We start from the raw sequence: 12,582 nt of genomic DNA, 5'->3' as shown, positions 1-12,582 counted from the left end.
AAGACAAGTTATGGTTGGGTGTCCATCTGGCACTTGACATCTAACCATAGCTCCATAACAAGCGTCCTTATTTTAGGCCAAATTATGATCTTTTTCATACCCTTACCAAGTAATCTTTTTGCCTAAACCTAACAGTGGCCATTTCAAAATGTTAACCACATGTCATGAGCTGTTTCAGATGGCTGTGCATCACATAGAGACGCTAAAGGATGCCTTCTGCGTCCCTATGAGACACCGAAGGGTGTGTTAGTATTCGACAACCTGGGAATGAGAACGCTGACACACACAGTCCTCGCAGTCAGTTTGGGATCCATCCGAGCAAGAATAGGAATTTCTATGAAATCAGAATTTCATTTTTAAATTGTGCATTGAAGCAGATGTATAAAAAGACTTTTTGTTTTTATCACTAAAACATTACCCACATGATAAAAGAACAAGCTCAGGAGTGAACTTTGATTTCCTCTAAGCATGTGAATAAAACTATTGACATTCTCTCAGCACATAACACTATCCCCCTGCTCCCCTCCGCTGGCTACACAACCCCACACAGACACAGAGGATACAGCCAAGGCCACACGCAGCCACTCATTGCTCATCTATACAGCTGCCATTCAGATGCGTATAGCAGAGGACGTTTGATGGTTTTCTAATCTCGGGAGCTGCCACCGGGAGATGGGGCGAGCTGACCCCTGTCATCCCCACAGTGCATCTCAAACAGCCCCACATCTCCATCTCAATCTCCCTCTACTCGCTATCTCCCTCCACCATTGTGTCGTCCACCTGCTCTCCAAATGTCAGGACGAATGCTCCGCAGCCGCATCCCCACACATCCCCAGGGTGGGGGTGACCTGCTCTGCCGCCGCTTGGTATAATGTCATGCTACCCCTGGGCAAGGGTTCCACGCTGACCTGCTGTGTGGCGTGTGTGCAGCGGGCTGATGTATGCTGCCACACAACAGCAGAGATATACTGCATTACAGGGCTCATTACAGGCCAGTAAACTGGAGGAACCCATGTATTGAAGCTCCTGATGAGAAATAATGAGGTAGAAAATGCACAGAGTGAGGGTCCAGTTGGCGGCGACCAAAATCTTCCCCCTAAAAAATGTTTCCACATTTGAATTTTTTTGCCTTAATATGTGTAGGTGAACCGACAAATGAGGCCCTAACTGACCTGTGGAGCAGCCACTAAAATCAGTGGATTGTTTTGCAGTCATGCTCAATTAATCTGATGGTTCTCCTTCCTCCTTTTTGGTTACTTTTTCCTCTGGCAGTGACTATGTGTCCTGATTGGGTATCATTTAAAAAACAAGGATACCAGTACCAATACCAGTATCCTTAAAGTGATACCAGTGCAGACAGAGTACTCCATTCAATACCTATAATGTGAATGAGTGTAGTATAAACATATCTTTGAATGTTTTCATCACCACATCACAGACTGTAAAGGTTGTAGCTGCTGCAGGAGTGTGAGCTCCGCGCCTGGGACAGTTGTGGAAGTCTGCCTGGACACATAACACACAGTGGCAGGGCTAACTGTTAGCATTACATGATTAACGTTAACAGTCATTAACGAATTAAACGACAGAGTCAAGCTGTCTAAGCGTCAGTGTGATTTGGACTTTCTATGGCTTGGTGTTGAATACTGCTGTGTTAGCTCATGCTAACCAGGAAGACTGACTGTTTGCTGAGCGGAGAGCGGCTCTGAAGCTGGCAGCAGCAGGGGGTTTCGACACTACTTGGTACTGGGTTGTTTCGGTTGATACCTTAAAGCAGTGGTTCTCAAATGGCGTGCCGTGATGCTAATCCAGGCGTGCCGTGGGATTTAGTGATAACCACACATTATTATTGCAATATTCAACTGGGTCTATACAAAAAGTTATCCATGAATTTTTAATTGAATTAATTTAAAAAACCTTCGTTGGGGTCCTATTTGCCAAAAAAATGTCAGTAGACAGTAACACGAGAGCTTTCTGTCTTATTTTTTCTAATTTTTATTGTCTTATGTCGTGATAAAAGTGATAACACACATAGAAGCTATTGTGCACAGATATAAATACAGGTGTGCCTTGTGATTTTGGCTTGCCCATTGGTGTGCCTTGGGCACAAAAAGTTTGAAAACCACTGCCTCACAGTTATTGAGCCCTAGTCCTGATTAATATTTGAACTCTGGAATTGACAACATTGTGTAAAAGGTCAGGCATCTGGCTTGTGAGGTAATCTTTCACTACATTTTGTCAGTTTAGAGACTCCATTGAAAATGTTAACAAAGAGAAAAGTAGACAGTGGTTAAGTATAAAATGAGGAGACTACCATGCATTATAAAGATAAACTTCTTTTTTCAATCATCCAGCAATTTCCCCTTTAAATATTTCTTTACCAGTACACTGTGAATAAAAAAATAATCATTTCCATTGTTCAAATCACAATGACTAAATCTACCCTAGAGCTATTTGAAGTTGGACTGTCACAAATTATATTATTTTGAATTTCTAAAATAATCTAAGCCTTTTAACACTAAAAAAAGAACTCTGCTGCTGCCTGGTTTTCATCAAGATCCATCAAGCATGAAAAGCTCTCTTCACAGGCTTTTCCCCTCCAGGCTGGCACAGAGAAACAATTCTAATTTATCTAAGTATATTACATTTACAATTTTTTATTAATGTGACACAGCCTAATATATCTTTTCTAAAGAATTAATCTGACTGGGACAGTTGGGAGAGAAGAAAAAGTTAATGTCAGGCAAAAAATTTTAAAAGTATATGTTGGATTCTGCCATTAGTGTGGGCTCCGGAGAATCAGTTTGTTCCTAATATGAAACACTGAAAATAAAGTGGGAAAAAGTTAAAGCCAATTTGCATAGAATACAAAAAAAAAATTAAAAAAAATCCCCTGAGGCATGAAAATCAGCTGGAGAATGAGCCATTAGAGTGCATCACACAGTTTTTAGAAAGTCTCTACCATAAGCAAATATGGAAATATTCCACTGAATTCAAATGAGAACCAGTGCAGTTTCATCTTATTAATAAGGCAGCGTGGCCCCTTGTGTGCATGTGAATATAGAACGGGACCTTGATTTAAACCCAACGTAAACCTGAGCTCCAAAGTCATTTTGATTCCAATTTGTGGAGCTATCCGTGAGCCATGCGGCTTAATGCTTTATATTTAAAAATGTAACAGAGTTTACGACCTGTAAGCGGCAGCGCTTAGAGCATTTTTATCTCAAAAGGGGGAGCTGCTGCCATGTTGCATCACACAGCCTCAGCGGGAAATGTGTTTTTCACGCCTGTTTTCCTCTCTACCACATTTCAGCATTTGCCCTCGCAGACACTGACCAACAAACCACAGAGAGCTTGATTACTGCTTTTTAAATGAGACAGAGTGAGATACTGTTAAGAAAAAAGTATCCAAGTATCTAAATAGCTGAGTAATGAGGCCGCCATCTGACCTGGTCACATCATCAGTCTAAACCCTATCGACAGGACCAAAACAAATTGCACAGCCGAAGGGTACTTGTTATCACGCTCACCCTCTATCCAGACCACTCGCCCTTCCTCTCCCTCTCCACTCTTTCATGACTAGCTAATGAATGCAGATGGTGCTCTGGGGATGCAATGGTCTTATTACAGAGGTTATGTGTGCGTGCTGTAAGCCCAGCATGCTCCAGTCAGGCTCTAGTGAAAGGTTCAATTGCTTTGGTGAAGCCCCCACCTCAATAAACAGAGGGGCTAAAGAGGTTTGTTTACTGGGCCCACCTTGACTTGACCTCTGTAGCTCGGGGACAGGCTGCGTGATTACCTAAGTGTCAGTGTAGCCCGGGGAGAACGGGGCAAGGCTACTTGTGCTGGCCCCCTCTCTCCCTCCTAATAAATCACACAAATAAGTGCACAAACCACAAGAGCGGGACAAATGCAAAACCAGAGAGACAGCGGTGTAAGCCTGGAGATTAAATTGTTTATCCAACATGTTGGCAGTCAAACAAGTGGGATTTACCACTCTACTGTCAGTCTACAATCATCAAATATATTCAGAAAATATTGAGTGTATTGATTAGAGGCATGAGAAGGTGAAAAGTAAACGTGTGGTTCCCCATAAATGATGTGCGGTGGCCAAAAGTATGTGGACCCCTGAACAGTGCACTTGTAGTGTGATTTATGTGTAACCTCAAACAAAACAACCCAGTCGCCAAAATAATGTTGACACGTGGCACTTAATTATGCTGTGGAGATGTTGAAATTCACGATTTTAGCAATACTGTGATTAACATGTGGTTAGGCACAATCCCACTGACAGGTCTCTACAAAACACCTATGATTAAAGCCTTAAAAGCAGATGGAAAAACAGCAGCAAGGTGCTACAAAACACCCACGATCAGGGCCTAAAATCCACAGGATAAACACACACAGGTTGCGACAAAACACCCATGATTGAAACCTAAAAAGCAGATGAAAAAACACCTGCATGTCGTGACAAACACCCAAGACTGGAGCTCCACTGGAAAATGTAAATGGGATGCTAAAAAACAACCATAATTGGAGCCTAAAAAGCCAATGGAAAAACAGACCAGTTGCTACATAACACCCAGAATTTGGGCCCAAAAACCTGCTGGAGAAACACAGACAGGTTGCTACAAAACACCTATGATTAGGGCCCCAAAACCCGCTGGAAAAACACAGACAGGTTGCTACAAAACACCCATGATTAGGGCTCAAAAACCTGCTGGAAAAACACAGACAGGTTGCTACAAAACACCCATGATTACGGCCCAAAAACCCACTGGAAAAACACAGACAGGTTGCTACAAAACATCAATGATTGAAGCCTACAAAGAAGATGGAAAAACAGCGGCAAGTCGCTACAAAACACCAACATTTGGAGCCTGAAAGCCACTGGATAAACACAGACAAGTCACTACACAACATCCACGATTAAGGCCTTAAAAGCAGATGAAAAAACATCGGCAAGTCGTTACAAATCACTCACAAATGGAACCTAGAAGTCACTGGAAAAATGCAAATAGGTTGCAAAAAACACCCATTGTTGGAGCCTAAAAAGCCAATGGAAAAACACAGGCCGGTTGCTACAAAACATCCACGACTGAAGCCTAAAAAACAGATGGAAAAACATTGGCAAGTCGCTACAAAACAACCATGATTGGAGCCTAAAAGCCACTGGATAAACACAGACAGGTCACTACAAAACACCCACGATTAAGGCAAAAAAGCAGATGAAAAGACACCATAAAGTCGCTACAAATCACTCACAAATGGAACCTAGAAGTCACTGAAAAGATGCAAATAGGTTGCAAAAAACACCCATGATTGGAACCTAAAAAGCCAATGGAAAAACACAGGCCAGTTGCTACAAAACACCCACGATTGAAGCCTAAAAACCAGATGGAAAAACACAGGGCGGTCGCTACAAAACACCCACGATTGAAACCTAAAAACCAGATGGAAAAACATGGGCAAGTAGCTACAAAACACCCACGTTTAGAGCCTAAAAGCCACTAGATACACACAAACAGGTCACAACAAACCACCCACGATTAAGGCCTAAAAAGCAGATGAAATAACACCAGCAAGTCAATACAAATCACTCACGATTGGAGCCTAGAAGCCACTGAAAAATGCAGATGGGTCACTAAAAAACACCCATGATTGGAGCCTAAAAAGCCAATAGAAAAACACAGGCAGGTTGCTACAAAACACCCATGATATAGCCTAAAAAGCAGATGGATAAACACCAGCAACTCACTACAAAACAGCTATGACTGGAGCCCAAAAGCCACTTGAAAAATGCAAATGCGTTGCGAAACAAACAGCCATGGTTTGAGTGTAAAAAGCTGATGAAAAAACATAAAAAGGTTGCTACAAAACAGCCACAATTGGAGCTGAAAAAGCCAATACAGAAACACCGATGGATCACTACTACCCACCCTCTACTGGAGCCTAAAAAGCAGATGGAAAACCAGTGGCTGCTGATAAACACCCACCATTGGAACCTAAAAGCCACTGGAAACACAGCAATGAATTCCTAAAAAATATAAATGGTTTTGTTGTCTGTTGGTCTCGAACAGTAGTCTGCAGCTTGTCATGCAACACCATCCACTGTTCCCTCCAATTTAGCTCATATACTGGATTACGTCACCGAAGAAACGTTACACATATAAAACATGCAAATGAAATTTATTTGTGGTTTGCAGAAACATATAATGCCAACATTTTCTTCTGGTGATAGAGCTGAACAATAACCAGTCATGCTACTTTAACAGCCTCCACTCTCCTGACAAGGCTTTTGGCAAGATTTTGAGCCTTGGCTGCAGAGATTTTCCCGCATTCAGCCACAACGGCATTAGTGAAGTCGACTGCTGATAAGGCCTAGCTCATGTTCCAGTTCATCTCAAAGGTGCTGGATGGGGTTGAGGTCAGCGCTCTGTGCAGGCCAGTTCTTCCACACTAATCTCTGAGAAAAGCATTTCCGTGTAGACCTCACTTTGCTCATGGGGGCATTGTTGGGTTGAAAGAGGTGAGAGCATTTCCCACATTGTTACCACAAATCTAAAGCACATTTTTGTCTAAAGTTTGTGGCATTGTTCTTCAAATCAAATGGTAGCAGTACATGGAGAGGGGACGTGCACACTTACATTGTGGTTTTTTTTTATCTCAGGTTTCTTGATTGTTTTCATGGAGAAAAAGGGTGAGAGAAGCTGCTTTTCATTGTCACTAAAGATGCTGAGCAGAATATACACACTGCATCTCACATCCATATTGCACATTTATTTCAACTAGGTTTTGACATCTCGTAACAAAAACATTAAGTAGTAAATCTTTGGACAAACATTTAGCTTCCTGATTGCAAAGTTTCAAAATGTTACATCAGCAGCAGCTTTCCAAAGTCACTGCTTAATTGATGCCTCTGTGCACATCAGTACAGTACATTTATTTCTTGAGTATGTGAAGATGTGAAGTTTAGTATACAGTGTGTAATTTATAGTAGTAGTATAAAGTGTGGATTACAGACACAGCAACATGCATCAGTGTAGATTTCTAGGGGGACACGTGACACGTCTCCCTCTATATTTAGAACATGTGCACTTGCCCCTTTCCATAAAAAGATTAAAGTAGCAAAAGTCTTTAATTTTGAAAAATTCAAAGACATTTTCACCATGAACTGATGCAGAAAAATTCACCAGAATGGAGGAAATTAAGTGTTTGATGCTCAATTTTTCCTGGAGGACTCCAATCCAACCATTTCAAGTGTATCCCCCTTACATACATTCACACATAACATAACTGATATAACATTCAGTCCCCTCCCTTGTCCCATAGTCTCTCCTCAGGTGAATCTGAAATGAAGCTATTAAATGGTAGAAGTATCCAACAGCCTGTGAAGTCAAAAATTTGGCTGACAGAGAGTTAATTCTGCTGTCACAGCTTTTTCGTCTTCTGTCGTCGGCTTGATTTAAACCACACCTCAACAAGGTGACTGCTATGATGCATTTTGTTTCATATAATGTGCATCCTCTCTCCATGCAGTCCACCCTGTCACAGCCTTGGATTTTGATGCCCTATCAAAGTCTTTTGCTGGTCATGTTGTTGTCTTTGGCGATCATGGAGCCATTCCTCCTGCAGTGTTTGTTTGTTCTCCAATGGAACAAGGCTCATTATTTCAATGTGTAGTCAAAGTTTCCACCGACACGCTCAGGGATCAGGCCATCTCTCCATTAAGGAAATGCACTTTGAAAGGTCTTGTCCCCTGCCACATCCACACACACACAGATTCATGCACACACTTAATGTACTGGTATTTTTTCCGTGTGATGCTCGACTTGCATGACTGCACAAAAACGCAACCTTACAGTAAATCTGTGCTTTGCTGGTGAACACAGAAACCCAGAAGGCTTGGCTAATTATATCAGTTTCTCTTGAAAAAGCCAGTGAGGTGAACTGTGCTCAACACATGTGACTGACCTGGGCTGTAAAGAATTGGTTGTGATTGTTTGTCGAGGACGCAGTCAGGGAGAGAACTATAATTCATCTGAATCACCCTACAAGTTATGTGTTATGATTTCCTGATACAGTATCAGTTGTATCCTATTTGTTATGATGCATCGTACTGTCCGATTGGGATGATTTACTGTTGAGGATTTTAAAAAAAATGGCTTTGAAAAACATGCTTATATTTTTAGGAGCTCTTTGCCAGTTTGCTTTAGTAAAACCTTCTCTTAAAGCAGTAAAAAGGAATTGAAAGAGTCAGTTTAATAACTACAGATACATACAGGACTGCAAGTGGCTGATAGACGGCACTCGAGACCGTTTTACTCATTGCCATGGAAACGTTCAACTATCGCTGCTGTTATATTCATATATATGTCATATAAGTTAATGAATAGTGCCTACTTATCTGTTCCTGCAGATAACAAGATACTACATTTCCCATGTATAGCTTTTTTTTTGTGATTAAACAATAATGTATAATACATCTTTTTCTCTCTCTACATCTCTTCAGCCATTTTTTTTTGCCTATTACACTACACAGCCTGATAGACCACACTCTACAGCCTATACTTCTACATATCTCTGTTCTTCTTACTTTTTTTTTTTCAGTAGAAAAACCTACATCATGTCCGTATTGCAATGAGTTATAGGCAATTAGATTAGTGAAGTCTGCTGGTATCTGCACCCCAAATGGACTCTCTGAAGTCTGCAGGAAGTCCGCTTGAGGCCCCTTGTGGACTGGCTGAATTGTGGATTTGGACAGCCCCCAGCACTCCTAGACTTCCTGTGAACGCACCTGCAAAGTCTGTGAGTCTGCAAAGCGGGGATGTCTGGACATTTGGATTCAGCCTTAAAGGGACAGTTCAACCCAAAATCAAAAATACATATTATTTCTTACCTACAGTGCTACTTATCAATCTAAATTGTTTTGGTGTGAGTTGCTGAGATATCGGCCATAGAGATGTCTGCCTTCTCTCCAATATAATATGACTAGACAGCACTCAGCTTGTGGTGCTCAAAGCACCAAAAAAAGACATCTGAAAAACTCAACATCAATGTCTCTTTCCAGAAATCATGACCCGAATACTCAACATAATCCACAGACCTTGTTGTGAGCAGTTTCATGAAGGAACTATTTTCACCAACCATATCACCCTGCCAAAGGAAGTGTGCATCTACTGCTAGCTCACCTGAGCTAACGTTACAGCTCAGCTAAGGAAGATGCAATAAGAAGATGCATGCTTTCTTCTGTGCAGTGATACAGTTGGCGGATGTAGGTAGTTTGGTAGAAAGAAAATAGTCCCTACATAAAACTGCTCACAACAAGGTTTGTGGATTATCTTCAGTAACCAGGTCATAATTTCCGGATAGAGACATTGCTGTTGAGTTTTCCTTTTATTTTTAACTGACTTTAATTTTAAAATTCAATCAGATGTAGTCATATCAGAGAACAAACTTGCATGATGTATCACATAACAAATATAAGCTTTGCATCAACCTATCTTGTTTATATTGTATACAGAGGCAACACAGACACAGGCAATCAATTGACCTATGGCTAAGCCACGCCCCCCTCCACTCACTCGGACAAACTATCAACATTCAGTGACCGGCGCTATGGCAGGTGTCACAGTACACGGCATTTCGCAGGAGGCAATTGATGTTTTTTGGGGACATAACGATCAGATGTCATTGAGAAGTAACCAAAAGGGCCTAAACTACGCATTGGAGGGATATATGAATCATTTTATTGTTGAGAAGGTCGATGAAAAACTTAAATTACAAGCCAAAATTTACAGGTCACAGTGTACGCTTGTGAATCGCATCTCGTTGCTGTCGCCATCAAAGACAACAAGTTAAAGTGCCACTGAAGTTAAGGTTTTTGGCTCAGAATATGAGAAAAGGATAACGGCCTTTTTACCATCTTTACCAAGAGTGTCTCTCCGTTAGTTTGGTGCTACAGTATTTACACTGAATCATTCAGCATAACGTTTGCCAACCTTTGTTATCTCTGCGATTACAGATAAGTTAATGAAGCAGAAGTTAACGTTAGCTTTACTAGAGCCCTTTGGACAACAGGTAACAATGATGTACGATCACCAAAGTACAAAACTAGAACAAAATAGGCTAATGAACTCCCAGCAAACAAGGTGACATGATGAACAACGCAGCTAGGAGCTAACGTTAGGCTAACTTTAGCTAACGTTAGCTAGAGATGTTAAAGATAACTTTATATTTCTTTCCAGCAAAGTGACAATACGTTGCCTCAAACACAATGTTGACTTACCTTAGAACAGATGTAGACATTCTTGTTAATCTTATTCACGTTGAGTTGATGTTGTGGTCTAACATTACCACACAACTTTATCCAAAGGAGACACTTTTCTCGGTTGAGATGTGGTTTAAAGTGTAAAAAATACACCTCGTCACCCAGCCTCTCAGGATACCTTGTGTCAGAGTACCCCATGCACACCATTTGACCATTTTGAAACTCCAATTCTCCGAAAAAGCTCAGAAAACTGAGCAAAACTGACTTTCTGTAATGCATTTCAATGGACATCCAGGCAGAGAATGTCCGAGTATATGGGAATGGCTATACGCACTGTGATTGGCTCATCACATGTGAGGGCGGGGCTTGGCCATAGGTCAATTGTCATTCTATCAGCATTATACATACCTCTACACAATCACAAATTCACCTGTGTTTATGGCCTCAGTTGGATGTGGACAGTATCAATCAAACTCCTCCCCTCCACTAGGGTTACAGGAAAGTTGTGTCCTTAATCTTAGTCCTTAGTCTCGGCAACTGTAGTATTACTGGTGTCCACTTAATGATGAAAACATCGGCCCTAAATTGGAGCTTGGCCGTTATGCTTTCCGTCAAATATACACTATTCAATCCTTCCCTCCATTGTTGGACAGTTGGTGGCTTTACATTTCTCCACACTAATCATTTTTTGCAATCAACAGCAACACCCCAAGCATATATGTCTGTTTTTAGTGTCTATAGCTACTGTTGAGTTTTTCAAATATATGTTTTTGGCACATGAGCATCACAAGCAGAGTGCGATAGTTTGTTATGTTTGAGAAAAGGCAGACATCTCTACAGCCGATATCTCCAACAGTGGGGAATTTACACCAAAACAATTTAGACTGATAAACAGCACTCAATGTAAGATGAAAATATGTGTTCTTAGGGGGGGGTGAACTGGCCCTTTTAAAGATAATGCCTTGTTACTGTTTGTATAATTCTGCATGCACTTCTTTTTTTGTTTGTTTGTTTTTCTTCCAAATAATGCCCATGAACTGTCTGCCCTGCTGGTGTATTTGCAACAGCCTGATGCTGCCACTATCTGTTCTCCTGCCCTTGTGAAGTCTAAAGCTCCCATTATTTTCAAAAATACATTAAAAACTGTTTTCTGGATCAGTCTGTAACTGGGAGAATATGAGTGAATAAAAATTACACCCGTTCTTTTCTTTAATCCTTGGCATCTCCAGTCAAGCTGTTAGTAGCAGCCAGTAGTAGCAGACTTTGGTTGGTCTGGGCACGATGCCCTGGAATAGTAACAAAGAGGAACACATGCAGTGTTGTACCTATGTGGCTTCTGTGTGATGATGCACTGGTCAGTTGTCCCCACAGAGACACCATACAGACGGTCAGCAGCAGCGCCCTTCTGCACATGCTCTGTAGGTCCCTCTCCCGCATTCTGGAAAAAAGGAAGACAAAAAAAAAATTAGCGGTCAGCCATATTTGCATCACACAAACACTCAGATGTGCAGACTGGCTCACTTGAGCTCATGCCAACAAGCTCCCAGAGCTTCAGCTTGGCAGTCAGAGGTGGTCAATTATAGTAACTCCTGAAATCACAAAGCTTGGATCTACAGAGCTTAAACTGGACGCCTTTGCTGTGTTGAGGATAAGCCTGCTGAGGGCCACACACAATATGGTTCCCCGCGGTGCACAAAATGTGGATACATACTGCCAGGAGGTGTAAAGAAGTACAACGACACATACCAGCAACAGGGTCACTTGTAAACACAACAACCAGTGGATTTTCTCATGGCGCTGAAGTAAATCTGTGCCTAATGTTTCAAGTTCAACTTTTGTAAACTTTGACACGTCATTAAAGAGTAGCATATGTCTTGTGGGTGCTGCTGACCTTCGGGAACAGCAAAGAGAGGAAGCTATTGTAGCTTATTAGCTGTGCTACACAATCCAGCTTTACTTTACCTCCTCCGTTGGAGTATAAATGTTAAAAGAAAAGAGACGTTATATGCAGACACTTATGAGACAGAAGGTAGTGATACAAATATGACTTCTGAATAACCGTGTAAACTAATGGTCCCACTAGCAACCCAGCTAAAAACCTTGCTAGCTGCAAGTTAGCAAGCTCGTTAGCTGGATACGCTTTTTTCCCCTTCTTCAATAACACTTTATTTGATGACATGATGTTCAACCCTGACAACAAACAAACATCTAAGTACAGACAGAAAAGAAAGACACTTGGATACATTATGAATGCAAAGGCTAGCATATTCCCAGCTGGCTAGCATGTTAATAGCTTACCAGCTACAGTTCTAGGC

The 12,582-nt window shown here is 41.4% G+C and overlaps 1 protein-coding gene across 1 annotated transcript in view; it reads right to left on the bottom strand.

The window, feature by feature from the left end:
* The window catches only part of tafa3a (TAFA chemokine like family member 3a), a 171,902-nt gene that overhangs the window by 54,287 nt on the left and 105,033 nt on the right, over nt 1-12,582 (bottom strand). Inside the window, exon 2 of the mRNA XM_033626071.2 lies at nt 11,593-11,705. Within this exon, the coding sequence (XP_033481962.1) occupies nt 11,593-11,704 (112 nt within the window). The 5' untranslated portion in view covers nt 11,705. The remainder of the gene's footprint in view (nt 1-11,592; nt 11,706-12,582) is intronic.

The sequence above is a fragment of the Epinephelus lanceolatus genome, chromosome 1 (assembly GCF_041903045.1).
Source record: "Epinephelus lanceolatus isolate andai-2023 chromosome 1, ASM4190304v1, whole genome shotgun sequence".
Lineage (NCBI taxonomy): Eukaryota > Metazoa > Chordata > Actinopteri > Perciformes > Serranidae > Epinephelus > Epinephelus lanceolatus.
Note: the sequence above shows the minus strand (reverse complement) of the source record. Positions and strands in the feature narration are given on the sequence as shown.